Raw genomic sequence first — 27,289 nt, 5'->3', positions numbered from 1 at the left:
CAACAGTTTGTTTCCTCAGATAGTGGTTAATGATTTCCAACCTTCTTCTTTCTGTCTCACGATCTATAAAATACTTGTGAATCACCTCAGCTGCAGATGCGGGTTTACGTCATAGAAAAACTTCAAATAAGTGCCTGATCATCAGCCATATGGAACCATTGTTGGATTCATTTTTTATCATAGCCTCGGCTCAGTGGGAGGGAAACCATACACCATATGATCAGCAATCCCACTTTGCGGTCTAACATCGGTGAGTAAGTGCACGGGGAGAGAAATTGAACAAAAAGAGAGACAGAAGAGGAGGGAGGGTGGATGTGTGTTATTATGCGGGAGGGATTGCCTACACACATACAGAGTGTGTGTGCAGACTTATGTATGAGAGAGACAGAGTGGCGGGCGAGGGAAACAGAGGATATCAGATCCACATAGAGAGCTTCCTTTCACAAAAAACACTCCTCCACTGAAAATGGAACAACTGGATCGCAACGCGCCCCCGTATCCATGACCAAATAAGAGCGAGCGAGCACTTATTGTCTTTTAAGGATCGCGCTGACCGGTCATCTTGTCATTTTACAAGAGACACGTTCATATTTTTTAGAGTATTTCCAAATCATTTGTGTTAGGTGTAGCTCGTCGTTTCTGTGGATTATATGAAGGTGGTTGGATCTTGAAGACGGAGTGCGTCAAGTTAGCGCACGTATCCAACAAGTGGATGCATGAATTCGCTAGCAGCAGACTAAAAACGCAAACAGCCGGTGTCTTGAAATCCTATAAATCTGTGTATCGGTTGAAAAGTAATAGACTAAAAACCTACGCTTATTAGCTCAGATTGTCAAAGGAGATGAATGTGTTAGCGCATAGTCTGAGCCTGAGGTAGTTTTTGTTGTATCTAGTGACTTTGTGTCAAGACATTTTAAAGCAAATAATCAAACTGCAATGAGGTAAGACATTGTTTTTCTGCTCTCCAGTCATTGACCAAAAGCAAGATTTCGCTGCGGTATCCACCGTCTCCCACCTCACCCCTCTCCCCCCATCCATGGACTCGCTTTTCCCTTCCCTCGGTGACCGTGGGGGGAAGTTGGGATCCTCTCTTTAGACATTTCTGTATGAGGAGGGCGCAGCTGGCACCTAAAGGTCGCAGTCATGCCGATGCACCCAGTCTCCTCCACGTTGATGTACCGGGGGATCTGCACCATCCCTGACCTCCTCGCCTACAGAGCCCCGCCGAACCTGCCCGAAGACGAGATTGAAGGTGAGATGTTACCTGTTCCCGTTTACCTGAGGGTGCGCACGGCTTGTTAATTGTTTATCCACAGCATGCTCATGTAGTGACAGTGTATGTGGTGGGGCTCATTCAAACAGATCAGCACCTTGGACAGTGCTCAGAAATCCAGATGTTCCCTCTTAAACAGACCATTTGCACATCTATGTTCACAATGTCCTGATCTTAATATATGAAACAGAGTGTTACAATGAGTCACCCACTTTGATATCAAATATGTGTTTACATTTCTCATTGATTGGACATATGGGTTCCTTCCAAAGGTCATATGCCCTCAAGGTGTAGCTGATTTGGTTAATAACAGAAAGCCCCCCTTCAACCTGTCTTGCCTTAAAGTGTTGCTTCTTGAAAACAGCAGTGATGCATTGGCTGTAACTGGAAGCAGAAGCTCATAACAGGATATTTGGTTCAAGGAAGCTTGATTTTCCCATTGGGTCTGGACACAAATACTTGTTGATGGTCCAGAAAAGTTTGATAGTCCATTTTATCCAGTCAAATATTTGTATGATTCAACATCTCTAGATTAAAAAGAAGTTGTCTTAAAATGATCTTTCTCTTAATACACCTTCAGCATCTACGGCACCGCAGTGTCACCTATCATCAAAAAGAATCACCCTTAAACAAGCACAACACTTCTGAGAAATGAGTTTGTTTACGCATCCTGAGAATAATCAGGCCTGCAGCACAGGGATGTGAACCTGCGACATCTGCACATTATCCTGCAGTGGCCCCGGGACACTGTTCAAGTCCCAAAGCAGGTGATATGACAGGTTATTGCGCGTTTGCAGTGTTTTGATTGCGGTGACACTGTAAGGTATCCCTGGTGAATGATCTGTCCACTGCAACTCTCATCCTTGGTACCGTAATAATGCACACATTGTCTGTGAATAAAACACACTTTGACAGATTGCTCTACTTTGCTGGACAGATTCAGAGAGATGAATTTGCACACATGTCTTTCAAAGTGGTGTTTTTCTTTTTAGGCTCTGACTGACATGCATTAAGTGTGAGTTACAGACAAGCTGGGTCTTGTGAGAAATCTTGTCAGTGAAGGCTGGTGCAGAATTTCCCCGGGGGAAAAATCAGAAATGAACTGTAAATTGAACCTGGAGCTGCGCAAATTTGAAATTACACAGACACACACTCCTTTGTCTCGCACACACTCATAAAGAGGTCTGCATCTGTGGGGAAAAGGTATTAATGGTTGGTATGAATTAAAACAAGCTGAGGCCAATTGGTTTTCAGCAGAAAAAGAAGAGTGCTTATTGAACGGCCTCAATGCATTTTGCCTGTTTCAGAACTAACTCAGCAGAGGAAACACCCAGAAGAAAACAAGAAAGGGTGCCCAATACACAAGGCTGTTTTTAAGTACAAATGTGCCTTTTGGTATTTTATTTATTTATTTTTCGTTCTCTTTCTTTGGCAACAAACACACTGAGCCTGTGATGAAAGGGAAGTGTCAACATGTCAGTGCCAGAAGTGATCTTTACACAATGTCATGCCCATGATTACAGCGTTGCATCACTCAGGCCTTTATTGTCAAACTTCATTTCCAGTGCACAGAGTCCATGCATGACAGAAATGTGTTTTGCGCACAGCAGAAGCATGGAAAGAAATATGGATGTGTCCTATTTCCATAATTTGAAAAATTATTGATATAATATTGATGCTTTTGGTTGTTTGGATTGAGAAATGTCAGTTTCCTCTTCACTCTCCCACTTTAATTTACAGACAGCTTTGGGGTGAAATAAACAGACAGCACTTCATTTTGACTTCAGTTAAGCCCCTGTCACACTGTCCCGGAATTGACACCAGAACGTAAGAGCTTGTGCCTCTTCGGGGGGTGCTAACATTTAAACATACACTTTATTCTTTACTTTCTCCGTCTTTATATGTAGATTAGAAGACATTACTTATCTCCGTCATGTTGTTTCCATAGCAACAACAACTTCCTGTCAACAGCGTAAACTCGCCTTCAAAACAAAAGCATCTAAATAAAACAGGAAGTTAACCTAAATGACATTTAAGACATACAACTGCAACGGAAGTAACAAAAACAATGTAATATCCTTTTCAGTTTCTCAGAACACAAATTGGGTTATTTACATAATATGTTTACATGATTTTGTTGTGCAATAAATGCAATCTCGATGTCATCGTACTATATTACGATGGCTACACGACGGCATTGCGAGGGCTTCACGTAGTCGTGTTGCCTTCCCAAGACAATCGGGCAGCTTCTTGTTTCCTTCGTATTGTCTTCGTGAGGTGGAAAATGCCCGATGGCACCGATGATCACACGAAGTAAAGACGAAGAAGACACGATTTGACAAGATGCACTCACGCTGGCCTTACGAAGGGCAAAATGGTCACACGAATTCAACACGAAAATGAACCTTCGCAAGGTCCTTCGGCAATTTTTTGGCATGCCAAAGATTTTGCCACCGCTCACGAAGTTGCTGCCGGAGCCTGAGAAACTCCACCGGCGGTCATACGATGGCTTAAGATGCCCTCACGAATGGCCCAATGTTGTTACGATCAGAGCCGAATTTGAACATTTCCTTTACGTGTGTCCATCTGGTGTCAATTTCGGGACAGTGTGACAGGAGCTTTAGTCAAATCCGCTTGCTGCAGTCACTCTGGTGCAAAAAAAGTGAGCCAGTGTGGCTTTGCAGCTCAACTAATATACAGTGGCAGTTTTGACTGGAGTAGAGATGGGATGCTTTGCGCAGAGAACAGGAAAGCCCGGGGTAATGCACAGTTAACAGCAGCGACAGAGGCTTTTTTCAGCTGTTGCAGGGCATTAGTGATCCTGCTTGACGGATGTTTTACAGGTTGTGTAAGAGGTAAGAAATGAAAGGCAGAGGAGATTGAGTGTTGTTGTTGTCAAGAGTGTAACTGAGATTCACAGCTTTTCCTGCCATAAAGGAGACAATAGGAACAATTGATTTGGTTGATTACTGGCTCAACATCAGAGACATAAAATACTTCGCTATCTGGCCAAGATTTGTGCTTTCAAAACGAAATGTTTTATCTTTTGGAAACACTCCTTCCTTTACCCTTATCTTATTTTCAGCTGCTCAAAGATGGAGGAGTGCTACAAGCGAGCAGCTGGGATCATAACGCATTTCCTCCCAAGCATTGCATAATACATTCAGTTTATTTTTTTTGGACTTCAGATTAAGAAAATGTTACTCTGTCCCTTTAGGTTATTTTATAAGCTTCATACTTAAGGATATTCTAATTTATTTCTTATGAAGAGGCTCTTAAACTAACTGTGTCCAAAGTGAGTAAGCCTGCAATACTTTTGCTCTGGGTCAGCTGTAAAACGTAATTAAATATCATATTAATATGCTCCATGGTGTTGATAGTTAAGCAGCATTGCCGCAGCAATCCCAAATTATTCTTTAGTATTTTAGAGTTATTGGAGTTTTATAGCAGAGCGGTCTAGGGAGATGAAACATTGCAATCTAGGATAACAAAAATATATCCTTCTTTGTGTTTGAATGACTTCTAACCCAAACAAATTGTATTCATTTATAGTGCATATAATTAAGAATAAAACACAAATATTTCCTAATTGAATGTACCAGCAATGCTTTCAGATCTTTTCCACACAAATGTGTAAGCCCTGTAGGCAGTAAAGCGAACCAATTTTAACTTTTCCACATAATGAGATTTTATAAGGTCAGAAAATAACATTTAAAGAGGGGACATTTTGCAACTATTAGTTGTTAGTTGTGCACAGACATCAGTGTACTGTAGGTCCTCAAACCAATTTCCTGGATACTGTAAAGGTCAATAAGTTCTAACTTGTTATTTGCATTCATCAATCTCAAGTGACTGTGGACGGGATTTAGTCTGCAGTGACGTTTGACTGCTGTAGCGTCAGTCCGTGTCTCGTCGTCGCTCGCATCTCTTGAGAGACGGACAAGAATTGCCTGGGAGTCTGAAGTGTCACATACATCAGCTCAGCCGTCTGGGAGACAGGGCTTTGTCACCAAACGAAATTGCACATTAGTGAATATGTGTGTGTGAGTGCAGGTATAGGGACAGAAGGCTCAAGCCTTATTGGCACACATAGCCAAGGACTTGATTTTCAATTACTGCCTTTGGACAGCCCAGGGATTAGACCAATGGCACCATACCTTGCGACTCTGAGAAGACTGTCGAAGCTATAATTGGAACAAAATGCTGTTTTTCTGAGTGTGTGTGTGTGTGTATGTGTGTGTGTGGGTGTGCGTGTGTGCGTGTGTGTGTGTGTGCATGTGTGTGTGTGTGTGTGTATGTGTGTGTGTGTGTGTGTGTGTGCCTGCACAAGTACCTGAATATTCGGCAATGCGAGCATAAATTGACTCCATATTCTCCATTTCCCCTCCTACACAGAGGGACGGAAAAAAATGTTTGTCATATTACAGGAGCTTAATATAGTTTAGACCTCCTCCACCAGTAACACACACACACACACACACACACACACACACACACACACACACACACACACCACACACACACACACACACACACACACACACACACACACACACACACACACACACATACACACACACACACAAAGCGCAGTGTCAATATCACTGCAGGTGGAATTAGGTGGGAAGCCCATTTCCACAATGCCTAACAACAGCCATATTGGAGGCAGCTTCAGAATGGTCCCAGGGATGAGCCTAAAGCATTTGTAAAGGGTCCCAGAGTGAGGCTTGTGTAATCAGACTACAGAAGTTTCCTGTACACACAAAGCAGAAGATAAGGCTGGAGCAGAATGGTTGTGATCACTGCGTTTTGTGTATCATTTCGTTTAAAATCTGCTGTGGCTTGTAGAGAAGCTCAGGAAGTATGAGGCATATTCCTGTCTTTTGTTGATTTTCTATGTCTCAATAGGAATACTTTGAATACACCTCACCTCAAGCCAAAACCACTGTTGTATTAATTTAGAACCTAGTGTGAACACAGCATTTCTTTAATAAACAGTCAAAAAAGGACATTACGGATGAATGAATCCATTTGACATTCATGATCAAAGTGCAAGAAAAGCTGAACAAAAGGATAGTTTGCCTGCTGTTTAATAATTGAATTGTATGCCTGAAAACATGACTGTATAAGGACGTAATAAGAGCCTCGAATATAAATTAATTAATTACTAAAACTAAATACCATTGCAATCTAAAAGCTTGTATTTTATTTTATTGTCAATAAAAACATAGTGATTTAAATGATGTCTTAGTCATTTAATACACTTGCAGCAATTACTGTACAAATGCAGCACAATAAGAGAAGACAACCTCATATATGGAACCTTGTTTCTGCAGATCAGATTTTTTAATCTAAATGTCAATACACCAAATGTAAAGTTGCATATATATCAATGCTAGTTATTCTTCCCTCTCTCAGTTCCAATTCCAGTGTGTTTGGATGGGCCTGGGAGCTTTCTCTAAATCATTGTCAAGGAAACAAAGTGTTTCCCAAGCCACTGTCACAGAGCTCCAGCAGGGACAAATCTCTCAAGGAGCATTATAAATAGTTGAGTAACTGTCTTCGATATTTAGAATCAACTGCGCCCACAAAGTGATCGCTCCATTTGTTAATGCTCGTGGTGAAGGGGCTTCTTTTTTCTTCTTGTCTCCAGATCAAACACATATTGAGTTGTTACCCAGAGAGACAGGGTGCTGAGATGTTACAAACAGGAAGTGATTGGAATAATACCCTCTTTCATTTGCTTTGTGATACAAGCAATGGCGGGAAGGTCTGCCTTGTCATTACTGAATAATAGACTATGGGCTGGCAATCACCATGTTTACTCTATTTCATTCCTTTCAGTGACAATTGCAGGGTTTGTAGTGGAGATGGGTGTCCTAGTGTCGCTGAGAGAAACGATTACTTCTTCCTGCTTTTTGTAATTTAAGCGGCATTGGCATTGTCACATGTTGTATCTCCAGTGACTGTGCAGGTTTGGTATCCTGAGCTTATGAAAAACCTCCATGTACAAGACATATGTATGAAAATTAGCATACCAATCAGTCCACCAAAGGAGTAATTGAGCAAATGGGGTTAGATCAGGGGTGTCCAAACTTTTTTCACAGAGGGACACATACAGAAAAATATACGAAGGGCTGGGCCACTCACTAGAGGTTTACTGCCTCATAAGTTAAGTTATAAGTTAGCAAAATCAATCAAATGTAGTCCAATTATGCTTGTTACTTTAATATGCTTTAAGAATAATCAGCCTACGTCACAGCTCTCCATAGGGTTTCATTCATTTTGTTAGCAACTCGTTCTTTAAAACAGTAGCCTCAGATTGCTTATAATAAGAGCAAATAGGAAGGGTATATTTCAAGCTTGTTATACAAATAAGTTATTGGGCTTTTTTCTTATCAACTTAGATTTGTAAAAAAGAAAATTCGACTTTAATTGACTGAACTTATTGAAAAATGAGCACTGATGAAAACTACTGTGTAATATATGTTTAAATGTATATTTAAAGGTGAGGTAGGTAATTTTGGAGAAACCAGCTCGAGTGCGCTAGAATTTGAAAATACACAGCTGGAAAAAATCTGCCACTTCCTTACAGAGCCCCTCCTTCAACACACACGAACGCGCACATGACCAATGAGGGCACGAGATAAGTTTGTGCACAGATGGAAGGCTGACAGGCAGGTAGGCCATCCAGTTATTTTAGCCAGGCCGGCTAAAATGATTGGTCGTGCTTTTTACAGTACTACGGCTTCCACAGATGACTTTTTTTATGGATTTTTTGTCAAAGCACTTAAGATATTCATTGCTATCGGGATGTTAAGAGCATTCCATGGAATATAACAAAAAGTGTATCTTGAGCCGGTTTCTCAAACGTACCTACCCCACCTTTAAGAAGTACAATACAAGCACAAGTTTCATTTGTGGGCCATATTCCATTATGCTTTTTTAATCTGCTGAGGGCCGATTCAAAATGGCCGGCGGGCCGCATTTGGCGCCCGGGCCGTAGTTTGGACACCCCTGGGTTAGATCATTTGTCACCAGAACATGCAGACCTCCTAAACAAATGATACATGTAGTTTATATGCCTGGCAAATAGCTTAAGTCCAAAGTATGTCAAAGAAAAATAAACTTGTTTGGGGCAGGAATGTGAGGTTTGATAGTAAACCTTGAAGAAACAACCAGTAACTCTCACATAGGCATAGGAAACTCTGAACGCTTGTGGACTGGATTCATTTGGGTGGGGGTTTCCCTTGAGTCGTAAATATGCCTTTAAGAATATTTTCATGAGATATTCCAACTGCCACTCTGCATTGTGTTTTGGAAAGTAGTGCGCTATCTGTAGTAAAACATTTAACATGCTATCGGGGCTTCTTTTTCAACATTTTTAAGTCGCTCCCTTGACAGAGTTTTGCGACTTTGCAAATCACTTTGACTGACAGCTTCCCAAAAAATCACTGACACCACCGCGTTCCTAATGGCATAAATTGCCTTTGAGGAGATCTTGATGTTTCTGCTCGACTCCTACTGTAGCTGCAGTAGAAAACATTGACTCATTCGTTCGCCCTGAGGTGGAGGGTTGACTTCCATTCCTTTGGAAATACTTACATGAATACAAATGAAGATATTTAAAGATAGCGGCATCTGCTTGGCAAGACAGAATTATGCACATAACGTATTGCTGGTGCAGAATCAGTGGGCGTTGTGGGGGTGAACTTCCAAGGGGTCAACTGAGACCATTTTAAAACATATGCTGCTAAGATGGTTTGGAGATGCTGGCTCATTTTCACAAGTGTGGAGTGTGCAAACGATCCAGATGTGTACAAAAAACACGTATTTGTATCTTCTTTTAACTTCAGCTATTGACAGCCATTAGAACGGCTCTCTCCCAGGAATCCAAAATCAGTTAAATGATTGTTGTCTTCCAAAACATCCCTTATTTTACTATTAAATTGGATCCCCTAAACAAGCAGTTGGTTTCGTCTCGCATTGGTGAGAGCTTTTCCTTTCCTCCTACAGAAAGAGATATGAGTTTTAAATCAAAGGACTCTCTCTCTGAAATTAAATTGAAACAATATAGTGATTTCCAATTCCATTACTTTTTCAATTCCTCGATTTCAAATCCTTTTTGACAGTACAATTCTAGCAACATCAGTTCATAACTCAGACGGCTTGTGTTTGTGATTAAAAACAGAAAGAAGGAGATGCGGCATCAACAGCACTGACTGCTGTAATAGTTAACTTACTCTAACGTTACATCTAAAGCCTGCAACATATTCAGAATTTGACATCAGGGCTGTTAGATTTGTGACTTATTTTTTCCTATTAAAACACTGAAGCAGGGTCGTGACTTAATGTTGCATGTACTGTATGTGGAGGGAAGGTGACGGATCTGTAGAGAAATATCCGTTTGAGTGCCTGAACAGCTTCAGGGGCTTTCCTGAAAATCATTACGAAACACAGAAGGAATAACAGGAACACAATCAATACAGGAAGAATATATTCATCCATTTTGGAAAAGGATGTGGTTCGTGACATAACAAATATGTTTTCTGGGGACATCTTTGAAAGCACCCTGCTCGTATATAATAGGGCAGAGAATAATAATTCCCACTTTGTACATTTTCCCGTCAATCCTGAACTGCACTCGCTGTACCTGCATGATGGAGAGTCTTCTTACGCAGTCTTGCTAAACAGACATACAAGCAGCATGTATTTCAAAATGGCAACCTCTGTTTATATCACTACCTAGATTAGACGGAGGTATATGAAAAAGCTCTACTTGACATGGATGGTGATGAGTGTGAGCAGAAATTAGCCGTTTCTTAGAGGGGGAAGTGACCCAGCACCACAGCTGGTGAGCCACAGGTTGAATCTATCCAGTGAAACTGTAAGGTTTAAATAAGGATTGTGTTTTTTTGCAAATGTTGTGCATTTTCTGATTATATTTTTTGCTAAACTTAATAACAACTGAAATAATTATGCTAATTTCCAGGTTTCATACTTGTTTTTTTGTGCCAATACTGGGACATGTTTATATGATTCAATGTTCAAAAAGCTCTTAATTTTTCTCATACTGCCTATGCTGCAGCACCTCTTTTCACCCTCTTTCTGAAACCAGAGCCCAGTCTGCTCTGATTGGTTAGCTGGCCGGCTCTGTTATGATTGCTCAACCACTTGGAGGTGGCCCGCCCCTTAGCAAATCAGGTACAATGTGTTTGAGCTCTAGCCAATATAAGCGCTAGTGTTACGTAGTGGCGTCACACAGGCATAATAGGGCCCCTTTAAGTATCTTGCTTCTCCCTGTAGAAGCCGCTGCAGTAAGTTGATTTTTAGTGAAACTGTATTATTTTTTAGGAAATATTTTTATCTTTCCATCTGATGTCCCAATACTGCCCTGCCTTAATTGATTTAAAGTGTTTCCTTATAAAACCAAAGCTTTACTTGTTGCTAAAGTCAGGCACATGTTTTGTCCTTGTTTCTAGTCTTTTTTGCTAAGCTAAGCTAAGTGGCTACGTGCGTTAGCTATATAAGATGGAGAGATAGAGGAGTCAATCTTCTAATTTGACTCTTTGCAAGTACATTACCAACATGTCAAACTGTTGCCTTAATATGAAAACTGAAGTAATATGAACAATATGAAATGGGAAATCTGCAATAACGTGGACTTTTGCATTTTCTCTTGGGGTTTGAATAATATCCCCTGAATGTACCTTCTCTGACGTCCATACTTCACCAACAACCACAGTCTTATATGAATTCTCAGTTAATCAGTTACTGTAATCTGGCATGACATTTATTGTTGCCAGGTTTGGTTTTGATGGAACACGTGGTGCAGAATAGCCGAGAATATCATGAAGTGCTGTAATTACGTCTGTCGAGTAGGTTCAAGTTAAGTCATTTATTCCCACTTTGATCGATTGCCATTGAGGAGTGGATCCAGCAGACTTTATTACCTGTGAAATTAACTGTGATGAGTTCTGGATGGTGGATTGCTTTTTCCCCACGGTAATATTTCCTCCCTTTGATGAACAATGCTGCAAAGTCTATACCAGAGAATAACTAAATCCAGCGGTGGAAAAAAGTAATATGTGAGCAGGTGCGTAGCGTTAACGTGGTGGAACTGATGAGGGAGCGTATTGCAGAGTGGAGGCTTTCGAGTGTTCGCTTCTGACCTTTGTTTGAGGTGCTTCTTTTGCCTTGTGGATATTGGCCTCGGCTCAGCTTGGTATCTGCTGTGATGATGAGAACTTTGAAAACATAAGAGCGAGGGAGGGAAACAAATGGAGACGGATCAATGATTCTGCCACTGAAAATAAAATCCAGAATAAAGCAACAGAGATGGGCTATAGTTTCATGGCCTTTCGCTGACTGCAATCGTTCAAGGTCAAGTGGGGTTTAAGAAGTTGGCCAGAGGATTTTTTCTTATTAAGCTTGAAGCACCTCGACCTTCCCAACTTATTTTCTCTCTGTTTCTCCCATTTTCTCCCCGTGGTCGTGTCAGCGTTTCAGTGGCGAGGTTTACTGTAAGCACTTCAAATTTCGTAATGCGAGACGTTTCTAGCCAAACCCAGACATGGGATTTCCTTTAAGACACAGACGACACCATGCCATATACCCCTCTTTAATACTCCAGAGCCTTATTAGATGCCTGTTATGGTAATATGAAAATCTTCCGGTTGCCCAAGTCGGCCCATATCCAGCTAAAGATGGATTAAGGTTGCTATGGGTGTTTAAAAATAGTCGCCGGCAGTTCACACAAACACACACAGCAAAGCAATGTTTTTCTCACACTGATAAGGTCTTACATAAAGAGTGGGTGTGCTGCAATTACCGATCCAAAGCAGCCTTAAGCAGATGCAGGTCTAACTGAGGCAAAGAAGATTTCTAGCTCTGAAAAACAAGCCCCGGATTACATTCACGGACACTTCACTGCTACAATGGCTCAGGCATTACCCTGTTCTGCTCAAAGTGCATTGCGTGTAATCAGCAAAAGTTTCCACTGATGCTAATTTTACCCTGAAAAGGAGTAAAGCTTGGCTTCAGGCATGCCTCGAAAATCCCAGTAAACATTTCCCATTTGGCACGTTTCTGTTCTGTTAGGCAGAACAGTTAAATCCACCTTTTTTTGGATCATTGGTCTTTGAATTCATAATACAGAGAAAAAAACCTAAATAAAAACACCACATTAAAAGTGGATGTATAATGCCCTTTGTCATTGATACTTGACACTTCATGAATCCAAACATTTTCTATTTGTCTGCTCCATTTCCAAATGATTCCTGGCTCTGTCTAGTGCTGGGTACAGTACACAGACTGCTTCACGTCTCTGTGCTTCAGAGAGAATATAGTGCACTTCATTGATAAACAACAGTGTTCGGGGAGAGCACCTTTTCTCTTGTGGGAGTTCAGCTTCAGATGCTTGGCTCACAACTCTAACATGGGCTTTTCACCCTCCGTCAGATCACACCGCAGGGGACCGCATGGCAATGCATCTTTGAAGGCCAACAAGCACCTCTCTACATCAAAGCAAACACCACATGCTGTCATCACAAATATTCACATCCCCACAGTAGAGCCATGGTCTCAGAGACAGAACAACAACAGCCACTTCTTAAAATTAAATACAAGTGGTATTTGATATAAGGAGGCCAGAGGCATTAATAAAAGCTTCAGGAATGAAGGAAAATAAATGAAATGGTGACACTGATTTCAGTCCTTGTTGGAAGTCGGAGAAGCAAAGGAAGATGGCACAGTTGGAGCTCCTGCATCCTCACATCTCCACTGTCCATGTGCTGCAGTGCCAGTAAGGATCCTTCTGACTGGACGTGGCTGTTTATAACACAGACAAACTGTACAGTTACAAAGAGGCTGAAATTGCAAACAAAAGTTGGTAAATTACTCTACAGGAGCTTATGTATTACAATTACAGTCCAATAGGTTGTGTGCACACAGATTACTTCAATAATAACAACTAGTTTCCATTTAGCAACATATTGATCATTTTACAGATCAATTATCACATCTAAACTGGTTCTATTAACTCAGGGTTTTTCACACTTCTAAGACTACCTTGTAGTTGTTCTGTTTTGGTTTAGTCTCACGGCTCTCATCAACCCAGTTTTCAGCCACAGCAGCTGGTTGAAGCAAAAAACTCAACAAAAAATCATTGTACTGTCTGCTATCGTACCAGCACCAAATGACATTTTAGACAAAGTTAGCAACCAGCTTGTCAACTTAGTGGAGCATTTTACAGGTGAGATTGAATATTAGACATGCCGCCAAAACACAACTCCAAATGAAGTGCAGTGATGTTCCTTGGATGTTTAATAGGCAAATAATTGCCAAGAACTTCAACTGTAAAAAACAAACTAATAAAAATAAGACCATAATAGTCAATGTTTTGATTATCATAATATACATTTAAAAACATAACAAAATTATATTAATTTCAGTCTATCAAATGTGAGGATTTGTGGATTTTTTAGTTTTTTATAATTCAAAAATGATTATCCTTGGGTTTTTGTTGCTCTGACAAAACAAGCAATATGAAGACGCCCACCTGGGCCTTTGATACCTCTTTCAATATTTTAACCTATTTTATAAAATACACAATTGAAAGTAATAATTATATTCAGAGCATTTAAACATTTTAGATCGTTTGTAATTGCTGTGATACAATTTGGGGGAATTAGCCAGCCGTTTCGAAAGAACAAATCTTACATTTTGTGGCCAGCAAAAATATTTGGATCCCCTGCTTCATTTATTATTATGTTACCTCTATGATATAGTTTGGGAAGATGCCATTGAAAAGTAATCCCCTTTTTACAGTAGATTGATACATTTAAAGACTACAGGAAAGTTTGGTAAATGTTACCAACTGCCTCTCTTTGATTGAGCAGGATAATTCAGGTCATCTGCGCAGGCCTGCACTAAAATCTGTGTTATTCTGTTTCTGCTCGAGCATTTATTCACGGTCTGGAAGAGAAGCAGTGTCTCAATTACAAGAGTCACTTAGGGGGCAAACGAGTGGATGTGACCCATTTTGGGCTCAACGAATACATTGAAAATGGGAGAACATAGCTGTTACTGCTGAAGATGATTAAGATCAGATCTTAATGAGATAGCAGTCTATGTGGATGGCATATGGTCGAAAAGATAAAAGCATTTCTTGTTGTGTATGAATAGTCAGACTCTTGAATGAAATTGGACTGGAAGATCATGCATTATGTTCTAGTGATCCTCCGTCTAGATTTCATGTGGTTTTGATTATATTTTCTCAAGGCATTACATATTGCAGCTTAGTGATTGTATATCTCCCTGGACATGATAAGCCATTCATAATATTTCTAGCCCATGCAGCACTAAAGCATTTATAGTCTGTAAATGTTATGTGACAGAGTACAAAATCATCCTATAGTAAATTGTGCCTGTATTTTATTAGAACACAATACCATTTTTTTTAGCAATCACAGTCTAGGGTTTTGCTCACCTTGGCCTTTCATCAATAAATACAGCTTTCAGGGGAGACGGAGTATTTCATAAAACTGTTTTGGCACCTTATTTAAGAGTGTGTTTGCCTCCTGTGTGGCAGAAACATTTTTTTTTCAGGTAGTTCTGGAAAGCCCCTGTTTCCAAAGTAAACAGATGGAGCAGGGACCTCAGGTGGAAACTGAGGTATTGTTTTTCTATAAACAATAAGATCTCATCCTGCGAAGGAAAAAAACCCACCGCTGGAGGCTCTCAATGATTCAAACTGTGCCTCCAGTAAGACATTTTGTTTGGAAAAGCAATGTGAAAAATAGCTGCTGTGAATGTCACTCTGCTGGGTTTTATAAATTGCATGCCCAGATGTAATCTATTGTAATACATGATTGACAAGTAGCCCTATCCCTGTGGCACGGTTTCAATTCTTTGTTTATGATTACAGCAATCTATTACCTAAAGCACAGCGCGCACATTATATTCAAAATGACACACGCTGTTTTCTGCCATTATTGGTATTTTACGTTTTGTTTGGCATTTGAAATATATGTCTCAGGCTGTCATGCTGCTGGTTTGTCCCGGGGCTATTCCTCACCGCTCTACACTCCGGTAAATGACCTAAGCGGTAATTCCCATTTACCAAGACTTTGCAAGGAATTGATGAAGTGCATGGCGTACAGTTAAATAAGAGCTAATTTAATTCAAACAAAGAATGGAAAGTCATTTAAATTCAAATTCTAAATATTATCTTGCCTCCCCAGAAGGATATTGTTGTCAGTGATTGTCAAACAAAGACATATTGTGCAATTTGTAACAACATCATTTAGCTCTGTTTGTTTTTTATCAGTCATTCAAAGCCCACTCTACATCTTTATCATTTAAAGCTTATCGTTGCCTTGACCTAAAACATAACAGTCTATCAGACCTCTGGTAAATACCTTATTGACCTGAAACGTTTCACAAATGCAGAATATGACTCTTATATGAATATTTCATGATGTATTTCATGGTCTCTGTTTCAAACAGATTACAGAGATATATAATATGTGATTTTCTAAAGATTTACTCCATGCATCATCTCCACTTTAAGATTCCTCTGCGGCTCTGCACTTCTGTGTGGTAATAAGGCGTGTGAGATGGATGGAGACGGAGATGTGACAAGTCTAAAACTGTAGGTGACTCGGCGGTGGATGTTACTGCATTTTAATGAAGGGATTCAGTCCCTCATGAAGAGTAAACAAGCAGAGGACGAGGGGGAAATGCACTGTGGCTGGACTGAGGAATTAGCTGCTCAAAGATGTCCTGCAGTGATTGTGTCTCTGTGTTAGCGGGGGGGGGGGGGGGGCATCTTTGACTTTGTTTTGGCAGAGTTCAAACTGCATGTCCAGTACTGTGACGTCTTTGGATTGGATTTTATTTAGCTGTGGTCAACACATTCTCACTCCCAACTCGGCCTATGTTGACGTTATGTCAGGGTCCCTGTCGTCACTTTCCAACGCAAGGGGGGGCCCTTTAGCGTCGAGTTTCAACTATCAGGGAGTCCCCATTGACTTGCATAGAGCTCCCTGAACGTTGGTAATAGACGAGTTGGGATCGCGGAGAAATGCTCTCCGCAGATCCATTCTCACAGCGTTTATCAACCTTCTTTTTACTCAATATCAAGCCAAACTTATTGTTTTTACTTCTTTATTTTAATTGAATAATGTAGGATTTTTGTTGCTGTCAGTTAGGGGGAGAGTAGGGGCTCAGAATACTGAAATCTGTATTGTTTCATCGTTTTTTCCTTCTAATTTTGTATTCTTTTCTAAACCACACACTGTTATTTACTCAACAATAAGACACAATTATCCTTGTGTTTATTTGTTTGATTGTATAATGTCGGACTTTTGGAGTCCGTCAGGACCGAGGGTCGGAGCAGCTCATTCGAACACAGGAAGCTGTATTTTCAAAATAAGAGTTCATTTTAATATTATGTTTGATAATATATTTTTTATTAACTAGACCACTGGGTCATGTTAAGACCATATTTTCTGTCGGTTTGGTGTTACGAATATAAAAACAATATATGTGTGGATAACAAAATACATCCATCATAAACTAAACTGGAAACAGCAGTATGTTTTATTGTGTTAACACTGTAAACCTGAGTGCTTTAACCGCCTAGTGGTGAAAGCATGTTATTGAATTCTTTTGTTGATACGTTATATTTGATGAAAACATAAAAATATTAAGAGTACATACTTTCATAGGGGGAAAGTAGAAGGTCAATGATAGAAATATAGAATATAAAATATCAATAAGATACTGTAAGTGATCTCTACAATAAAACAGTTTAGTGCAGGACGTCCAAAGATATTAATAGGAGGATGTGCAAAACAGACAAACTAATTAGGCTTTATTTAAACATTAAAGAATACTTTAGGTTAAGGTCTTCTTTTGAATAAGAAAAAAGCTTTGGGGGTTACTACAGATAAATATTAAGCCTGACAAAGTACTTAACGTCTAATATATTGCATAATTTGTTTTGGGACTTGACAATCAACTTTCCTGCAATGTTAACTATGTGGAAGCACTTATTTTAACTGATATTATACATATGTATTAAACTCTTATAAGATGTTTGTAGATAGAATAAGAAATATGCACAATATGACAGTTTAATGGTGGAGGTACACACATATTGATAAATGTCTTGTAATGCACTGTTGAGGAACCTGCCCAAGCTTTTCATCTCTGACCTTGTCAGGTATTGAACATTCAATAAATAAAGAACACAGAATTATTCAATATAAAACACAGAATTTGTGTGATTATACTAAATGATTTACAAATAAACACCACTGCATATTTACAACTGTTACACATGCTGCTGTAACGAAAAAATGTCCAACTTGGGATCAATAAAGTATATCTTATCTTATCTTAAGACGATCGATGGCTACTGCCATATTTGCAAAATGTGCCTCTGAACCTTGACAAGTGCATGTTTCAGGCTTATCAATTAACAACAGGAGGGGTCACAGACATAAGACCAGCTGTTAAATAAAGCTCTCCTGACCTTAGCTGTCATGTGGGTATATATTAATGCTGCCCATTATGGACACAAGCAATTTTCACCCATTTATTAATTATATGTTTTAAATGTGAGTGTTTCGTATCCCCTAAACCTCCAGGGGTGTACACAGTTTAATACTGGCAACTTCTTATTATGGGAAATACGAAAACGTCTTTTAAAACTACAATTCCCAGTAGAGACGTGCCATAGAACATGTTGCGAAACACACAATAACCAGCATGTGTAGTTCTGGGGACGGGGTGGGGGAGGGGGGGACGGGGTGCGTTCAAATCCAGTTTTGGACAGTCTGCCGTGGTTCCATCCCATTTCAAAGTGCTGTTTGACGCTCGGCGTAACCCTCGGCGTAACCCTCGGCGCAACCCTCGGCGCACTGCCACTCAAACATCCAATCACAGAGCTTGAGGACTAATCACGGGGTTTGAAGCGAAGCGGAGAGAATACTTACTTCCGTGTGTAAAATCCTCTAAAGCAACTACTATGAGCTGCTCCGACCCTCGGTCCTGACGGACTCCAACTTGTGTTTATTAATCAAACAAATCAATAAACACAAGGATAATTGTGTCTTATTGTTGAGTAAATAACAGTGTGTGGTTTAGAAAAGAATACAAAATTAGAAGGAAAAAACGATGAAACAATACAGTATTCTGAGCCCCTACTCTCCCCCTAACTGACAGCAACAAAAGCCCGAAATGATTCAATTAAAATAAAGAAGTAAAAACAATAAGTGTGGCTTGATATTGAGTAAAAAGAAGGTTGATAAACGCTGTGAGAATGGATCTGCGGAGAGCATTTCTCCGCGATCCCAACTCGTCTATTACCAACGTTCAGGGAGCTCTATGCAAGTCAATGGGACTCCCTGATAGTTGAAACTCGACGCTAAAGGGCCCCCCCTTGCGTTGGAAAGTGACGACAGGGACCCTGACATAACGTCAACATAGGCCGAGTTGGGACTGAGAATGTGTTGCTGTGGTTTGACTTTCTATTGGCAGTTATTTATACGCAGAGTAGTGGAGTACAAATACTTTGTCACTGTACTTAAGTACATTTTTCTGGTATCAGTACTTTACTCCACTTCTTATTTTTCTGACAACTTTTTACTTTTACTTCTTACATTTTTAACACAAATATCTGTACTTTATACTTCTTAATGTACATTTTCAAAACAGGCTTGTTACTTTAGTTTTAATCTGTGTTTGGTGGCCTGATCATTATTATTTAGAGTCATTGCGTGCCTATTGATTTTAACACGATCCGTGTATCCATCATTTCCTGCAGGTCTTCTCTAAAGAAGAGGGACCAATGAAAACGTTGTCATGTTGCCGTTGTTCAGCATCGAAACATTCATTAGCTCACAATGACATTATATTTCGATTAATATAAAGGGAGGTCAGTTACTCTTTAAAACAGTTGGTAGTTATGGGTACTTTTTACGAAGCCCATACTTCTTTACTTTTACTTGAGTAAAGAAGTTTAGTCAGTACTTCTACTTTTACCAGAGTATTTTTAAATGCGAGTATCTGTACTTCTACTTGAGTAAATGATGTGTGTACTTTTGCCATCTCTGTTTATACGGGTAAATTGGCCCCTTGTGTTTCTCTTCTGTTTATCTCAAACTAACTGCTGCCAGTACCGTGAGGCTCCTTACTCCACTTATACATTATCGAGTTAACTCCAGTGGTTTAGTATTGAACTTCCATTAAGTCTGAGGAGTCGCAGGAGATGTGATCAAAACGCAGTGCAGCATTGGAAGATATATTTGCTGCTCTAGATACGTTTTAGTTCTAAGTATGAGTCCAGGTAGTCTGCTGCAAGGTTGAGAAACATGGAATGAGAAGAAGGGAAGAGAATAATCTCACGGCGGAGGATTTAACGGACTTGGAAGCTTTCATTTACCACCATTATTCCTCGGAACATGAATTCCAAATCCTTCAAAGGTAAAAAGAAAAGAATAGAGGGGAGAAGCAGGAGTCTTTCAAGGACTCAGCTTTAACTACAAACTTTTAGTCTCCTGATTTATATCCTAACAATATAAATTAGTATCAGTATTAAAGTACCACTTCATGAAGAATTAGAAGACTTCAAAATAAAAAACATACATTTGTCACATTTGTCGACAATTTAGTTTGATGACTTACTGAACATAATGCTGTCAGTTAATTGATATAGTAGTATAATGTTTTAATCTTTATGGTAGATTATTTCTTAGGAATTATAGAACGGATGAGATACTAGGAAATGCAACCCCTAGAATATTAAGTTTATTACACCATTTTTTGTGGTCATTTGTGGCATTAAACCTTTTGGCCGCAGATACAAAAATACCTAAAAGGTTACATTTTACAAGAAGAGCATGGGATCGCCCTTTAGGATGTTTTTTGTTCTGATCACAGCTCTTTGTGAGAGGATATTTATTTTTGATCCTTTTTTTGTCATTTTGCTGTTGGAATTTGTTCTCCTCAGCTGCCAACCCTCATATAACTATGACTCAAGCATTGATGCAGCATAACAAATGTATCTTTGGTGCGTGGAACATTTCCCACTTTCATATCCTGCTCTGCTCTAAGCTCACGTCTGTGTGTGTTTCTGTGTTTGTGTCTTCTTTGCAGAGATCCGCGAGGCCTTCAAAGTGTTTGACCGCGATGGGAATGGGTTCATCTCAAAGCAGGAGCTGGGGATGGCGATGCGCTCCCTGGGCTACATGCCAAACGAGGTGGAGCTGGAAGTCATCATTCAGAGACTGGACATGGACGGTGAGGCAAACACACACAGCTTAGATTTCATACTGTCTTAAAGGTCTACTATCATGCAAAATGCACTTTTGTATGTCTTTTATACATAAATATGTACTCACAAAGTGTCAGAAAACAAAACCCTCTCTCTTTTCCTCCGTACCCAAATCTCTAAAAACGGGGGTACAACGGAGCTGATCCAGATTTGCTGCCGATATGACGTATAATCGGAAATGTGGGCTGGCTTTACGCCCACAGCCCTATCAGAAACGTCGCTATCAGAAACAATGCGTGACGTGTTTTGGAAGTAATATGGTCTTTGTTTACATTAGCAAGCATCGCTAACACTCAGAGCTAAGCTAGCAAGCATCGCTAACACTCAGAGCTAACCTGTACTGGAGAGAGTAGGCTATGTGTAAAAAAGCAGGATATAAGAAGGTACTCACCTTGTGGTAAACCCGCAAGAGAAAATGCATTTGAGCTCCATACTGTTTCCGAAATAATCCTTGATGTGGTTTTGAACATGATATGGCGTTTAATCACGGCAGCGTTTAGCTGAGTATCTCGTAGAATTATGAGCAGGCATTAGCTCCCCCCCCCTCTTTTCTTTTTTTAAAGCTACGTACCCAGAACCGCACTTCTCTAACAGGGCTGAAATAGATGGATATGAGGCATGGTTAGAATTCATGATCTGTTTGGTATTTTGAGCAAAACACTTCATAGACATGTTTTTTATATATTGTTATATATCTGAGACGATATATGCCTAAAAATAGTATGAAAGGAGACCTTTAGGTCGCAAAGCACAGAAGCTTTGCTCTCTTTCAGCAGACAGATGTGGTCTGTAGAAGGCAGTCAAACCAGCAGCGATAAACACCAACTGTTTTTTTTTTATTTTCACAGGCGATGGCCAGGTGGACTTTGAGGAGTTTGTCACTCTTCTGGGCCCAAAGCTGACAGCAGCTAGGTTGCCAGATAAGTTCCACGGCACTGACTTTGACTCTGTATTTTGGAAGGTGATCATTATTCAGTCACTCATTTTGTGCTTATTAAGAAGATAGACAGCAGAGTAGCGGCTCCAGCAAACCTCTGAGCGCAGAATCCTTTAGACTCTGCCAGTGTGCCACTTGCCACGTCCACTGGGTTGTTATTAATGGGAAGATTTTAATCTGGAAGAGATTCCTTTAAGAATCCAGACTTTGAGTTAATATCTTTGCCTCATTGTGTGTGGCGACAGTCTTAAGACTAAGAACATTAAAGTCAATTTGATGTAAAATTGATATTAAATTATTTACACACGCTTCATTAGATAATCAGCCTTTGCTGTAGGTACGTGATAACAGCCAGAGTGGCAGTCAAAAGTGAGGCTCCAAATTCAAGTTTGAAAGAGATGATTTGTGGGAATATTCGGTTCAGTCAGTTTATAAAAAATGAATCATAACCAAAGACACCTGCTGAGAATGTCAAGATACCAGAGGGAACTATTGCTAAGGCTGCAAAGATAACATTATAAAGCAGTGTGAAGTGATATCAAGCATGTGCTGCACACTGGTAAGCGCTTGCCAAGCTTTGCATGAAATCAGAAACATTGATGAGTTTTCCAAACTTGCACAGATACTGGATTAGTATTTTGTTTTAAGTTTCAGATCTCAACACATTTTCAATAATGCCAGTGGTGGACTGAGTTCCTTTACTCAGAAAATGAACTTTGAGCTACTTTAATTGAATAATGTTAAACTCAGGTACTTAAAGGTAGGGTAGGTAAGAATGGAGAAACCAGCTCGAGTGCGCTAGAATTTAAATCTACGCAGCCAAAAAGAATCTGCCCCTTCCTTCAGACTTCCTTACAGAGCCCCTCCTCCAACACACACACACTCACATGACCAATGAGGGCACGAGATAAATTTGTGCACGAGATGGAAGGCTGACAGGCAGGTAGGCCATCCAGTTATTTTAGCCGGGCCGGCTAAAATAATTGGTCGTGCTTTTTACAGTATTACGGCTTCCACAGATGAATTTTTTTAATGTATTTATTGTCAAAGCATTTAATGCATTCCATGGAATATAACAAAAAGTGTTTCTGAAGTGAATTACCTACCCCACCTTTAATACTTTGAAGCAAATTGTGTTATTTGAATAGGAAATTAAATTCAGCTTGTAATTTTGATTGGATGGCAACTTAAACAAAAGTGTCACACTTCTACGGTACATGTTAGGGATACGTTTTTTTTTGTAATTTCCATACACTATTTGTTGCTGTTTGTGTTCTCTTCCTTTCCTACATGAGTTTTTGCCTACATATTGTCTGTAAGTGTTTGTGCGTGTGTGTGGTATTGTGTCCACCCGTCTATGTCTAAGTTAACGTATAGTTATGTGTGTCTTTCTCCAGTGTGACATGCAGAAGTTAACGGTGGAGGAGCTGAAAAGGCTCCTCTACGACACCTTCTGCGATCACCTTTCTATGAAAGACATCGAGAATATCATCATGACTGAGGAGAACCACATAGAGAACCCCGGGGAGTGCCAGGTGGATATAGACAGTAAGGAAGAACGTAAAACCTCTGCTGTTTATGTGAATGATATTTCTTAACAAAAGGTCCCAACTGAGGGCGTTGCTGTTTGTTTTACGTTTTTTAAGTTATGGATGTTAGTATTGTAAACTATAATAAAACTGTCCACCTACAGTCTCCTACTGTAGGTGGACAGTTTGCTTGTTTCCTGTTCCTATACCATGGAATCATGCAAAAGTTAATATGCATATTCTGTCCGTTGTTTTGCAAATGTACAAATGTCTGCAGAAGGGAGACTTTTAAAAATAAACTTCACCAGTGCTGAAGCTCCATGAGCGTACACAGACTGCGCAGAGAACCTTTAATTTAAAAGTCACTGTCAGAAATGCTAAATACCCTGATGGCTGAAGAAAATAAAGATAAATAAAAAGCGAGATCAGATTTAAGAAGCTTGAAAAATCTTCTATTTGGACAAAAATACAAGATTCAAAACCCAATAGCTGCCTTTGCTCTTACTTCATACGATTCTGCCAGTATACAACACCTTTTCTCTGAGCGCTGGTGTTTCGAGCATCCTTTAATATGCCAGTCAGGTGCCAATCCATTTGTTTGTTGTTCCAAACCGGCAATCAGCATTTCAATCTAGATGCTGTTACACAGCGTACAGGTGTGAAAACTTATTTTCTCTGGGTGTTCATCCCTTTTATTTGTATTCATCTAATTCAAAGGCTTTGTGATGCGCTCTTTTCATTCTGAAATTGCTATCGAGATATCTTTCAAGCATTAAATTACACCTGATTCAATAGACCTTCAGGTAATTATTTTCTTCTTTCCCTCCCACCTCTGTTTTGGTTCCCAGGTTCCAGCCCGACCGTCAAGCAAACTTGTGTTCGCAAGAGCTTGATTTGCGCCTTTGCCATTGCTTTCATCATCAGCGTCATGCTTATCGCAGCCAATCAGGTGCTGCGGAGTGGCATGAAGTAGGAGCAGCGGCATTTTCAGCCTTGACTACCACCTAAAGGCTGCCTCACGGACACATGACTATAAACATAAAGCTAAAAAATATAAAACGGATACAACAGACAATCACGCAGCTGTAAAATTGGCAAATGACTGCGAGAAAAAAAATGGAGTCACAGAAAACAGATTTGTCAGAAACATGCTGAAAACTTTCAAGGACAACAGGACCTCACATAGACAGAGAAAGTGGTGTGAAGTGGACGGCTGCCTATACATATCACTCATACAACATTTAGTATCCATTAGCTATGTGCATTTGAGCAGTGTTGCATTCAGTAAGGTGGCAGCTATAAAGAGAAGTGTTTTGACTGTCCAGTTGTGTATTTGTCCAGTGTACCATGCCGTTTATTATAAAGCAGTAGAAAGAAATCTGTGAAATATTGTGGGCACCGTTGGAGAAAATGTATTCCTGAGGCTGGAAGGTGTTGTTATGTGCAAGGTCTGGAGTTCACAGTGTTGTGGAGATATTGTATACGGTGCAACATTGTTCAAGAACAATTTGTGTATAAAGAATGCCTTGGTATGAAACAAATATCTGCAGGGAGGTGCATGTGGTTGTGTGGATAGTTTCACTTATTCACAGGCTGCAGGGTTAGCAAGGTTACCAGCTCGCGGGAGGAATTGTGTTGAGGTCTGAAGGGACAGGGGCTTTGCAGGCCTCTGAGAATGACCTTCATCTATGCATGAAATGCATGGATTTAAACAGTCGCCGTCTTGACACATTTGTAAAAGTTATTCTCTATGTATTAATCATAATGACTGTAACAGCTGTTCTCAATTACTTAACGACAACTGTGAGCAATTATGTGCGGTGCCGGGTGTCAGCAATCACAACAAAAGCAAAGCATACAAATGCATGAAAAAGAAGGGCTGCTTTAGTACATGCTCTAAAAAAAAGATTTCCAGGATTGCTAAACTGCTGACCTTGCGCCTGATGACCACTACCACCGTAGAGTTAGATATGTGTCTTGCAACCATTTTAAAGAATATGCATTGGAAATCATCTGGTTGGTAGTACAGCTGAACAGGAATGTATTTTTATTTTATTTTTTTCTGTCTGTATGCGTTGCGAAAGAGCAATAAATGTATGTAAAATATACATCTTATAATGCTTGATACAGACAGGAATCTTCAAAAAAAAGTAACCCCCAGTGGACCTATTAACTGTTAGGGTCAGAAAAGTTGCGAAAGCACTTTCCAAATGAAGGTTTTTGCAATACAACAGAGACCCTCTTGTTCTGTGAGACGCAGACAGATGAATGGGAATATGTGTGTCAGAAGCTGCATAGTGCATTGAGGTTTGACAGGGGCCATATGGTGTAAACTGTTGCAATAAAACATAAATATCTGTGAGGCCACCACATGAATATGATTGGGGTAGATTAGATTGTTTTGCATGCATCTGGGTTAGTTCCCTCATCATCAGTGTGTATTGTACATACAAAAACAACTTCAACCAAAGCTTTGGAGGGATCTGTGACAGCAGAATTAGGCCACACAACGAAAGTGAGCTCAGAAAACAACAATTAATTTAACATTTTAATTATTGAGATGAACCCAGACATCCTGCATAAGTCCCACAGCTTCCACTCAAATGTTTTAATCAGTAACTGAAACCAAATAAAAAGGCATAAAAGGTCCTTCAAAATGCCCTCAAAAACAACACACTGCGATAAACAGTTGAAATCTAAATAATTCACATCTTCTGAATTTCTCTATTTAGGATCTCTATTGGCAGCTTCCCAAACTTGGATCCCAAACCAGGGCCAAAACCTCATTGAGAGGCAACCCATTTAGACAACCCTATCAACAGGAGCCAGGCAGGATAATGATTATCTGATGCACCCAGGCAATTTGTCAAAAGTGTCAACTCTGTGGGGAACACACGTAAAAAAAGGGAGAAAAAAGCCCATTTGTTAACAGATACCTTTGTTTCCATTTTTGCACTTTACGATGTGCTGCAGCGCACAACAACTCACCGTCATGATTGTTCATCCGATTCCTCATATAGTTAAGGCCTGAAGAATTACATTTGGGCCTAAAAAAATAATTACTTTACCATAGATGTCTATTTTTGTGAAAAGGAAATATTATGGAAATAGATATAACTGACTGACAAAATTCACGTCTCGTTCATTTTCTATCATATCATCACCAAGGGAACATTTTCATTGGGAATAAAGTTATTATATTCATTTGATTGTTGCCTTATTCTTTGAGACACTTTTGCATTGTGCATACTCATAAAATCACTTGTACAAACCAATATTTATTTTCTTTTTACCGATGAAAAAAAAATGTATGAACATGTTGATAGTCTACTGAATGTTCTATTTCCATTGTATTGTACTTTGATACCTGTCTTTGGATCTTGGAAATGTTTATTGACAGTGTGATATCTGTTCATTGACTCCACCCAACGTTCTATGTCTGTGGAATGGTATTTCACAATAATAAAATAACTACCATGTTATATTCCAGTGAAATCCTTTTAGATGTGTCAAATCTTCAATCAAGCAGCATGAGATGACCCTAAGCATGCTGAGGATCAGTTTGGCTGTATCGATTGACATCCACATCAAGTGATAGATTTTTCAAGGTTAGCTGAATCCATGGATTGCTTTTTTCCATTTTGAGAGACCTTTTGGCTTAGCAGAGTGTTGTGGACCCCATCTGTCACATTTATCCCAACACAATGGCCTCTTATATCTCAAATGTCCACTAGCTTTGGTCAGGTTGTTCTCTTCTGGGTGTATAAAAGGAGACTAGGGGAGTCTTCTGCAAATTGACTTGAAAAATGCTGCTTTTTATTTACCACATAAAGTTGTCTACCTATGTTATCTAAACAGATTCTTGTGCATATACCCTAACCCTAAGGGTCTGTATCCTTACCCTAATCCCCATTTCCCTTGCACTGTACCAGGGTTTGCCCACTTACCTTCCCAACCCTAACCTTAACCAGCCCCCCACTTGGATAGTGGACCCCACGGTTTCTGTTTCTTGTCACCTTGAGTTTTTATGGACCTAAGACACTACACATGGGGCAGGAGCTCCAACAAGGCATGTAGGAAAGAGAGTGCATTCACATACTATACAGAGATGCTGTATGAGAAAACCAATGTGATTTTGGAACATTGAACAATGTAAATCTATTGTAGTATACCTCAATAATGGAATTATGATCAGTAGAAATGGCCAT

General features: G+C 39.8%; 1 protein-coding gene across 2 annotated transcripts; it reads left to right on the top strand.

The window, feature by feature from the left end:
• The first annotated feature begins 406 nt into the window (after window positions 1–406).
• On the top strand, window positions 407–26,563 carry LOC117472463 (calcium-binding protein 7). 2 transcript variants are annotated; one of them, XM_034117651.1, is made up of 6 exons: window positions 407–873; window positions 969–1,252; window positions 20,438–20,581; window positions 21,464–21,576; window positions 22,950–23,100; window positions 23,930–26,563. In XM_034117651.1, the coding sequence occupies exons 2-6, from the start codon at window positions 1,144–1,146 to the stop codon at window positions 24,052–24,054; spliced, it is 642 nt and encodes a 213-aa protein (XP_033973542.1). In that variant the 5' UTR covers window positions 407–873; window positions 969–1,143; the 3' UTR covers window positions 24,055–26,563. The 2 variants fall into 2 exon arrangements, with proteins under 2 accessions (XP_033973542.1, XP_033973541.1); XM_034117650.1 differs by having other exon boundaries at window positions 407–1,252.
• The last annotated feature ends 726 nt before the right edge of the window (window positions 26,564–27,289 follow it).

The sequence above is a fragment of the Trematomus bernacchii genome, unplaced genomic scaffold (assembly GCF_902827165.1).
Source record: "Trematomus bernacchii unplaced genomic scaffold, fTreBer1.1, whole genome shotgun sequence".
In the NCBI taxonomy this organism is placed as follows: Eukaryota; Metazoa; Chordata; class Actinopteri; order Perciformes; family Nototheniidae; genus Trematomus; species Trematomus bernacchii.
Note: the sequence above shows the minus strand (reverse complement) of the source record. Positions and strands in the feature narration are given on the sequence as shown.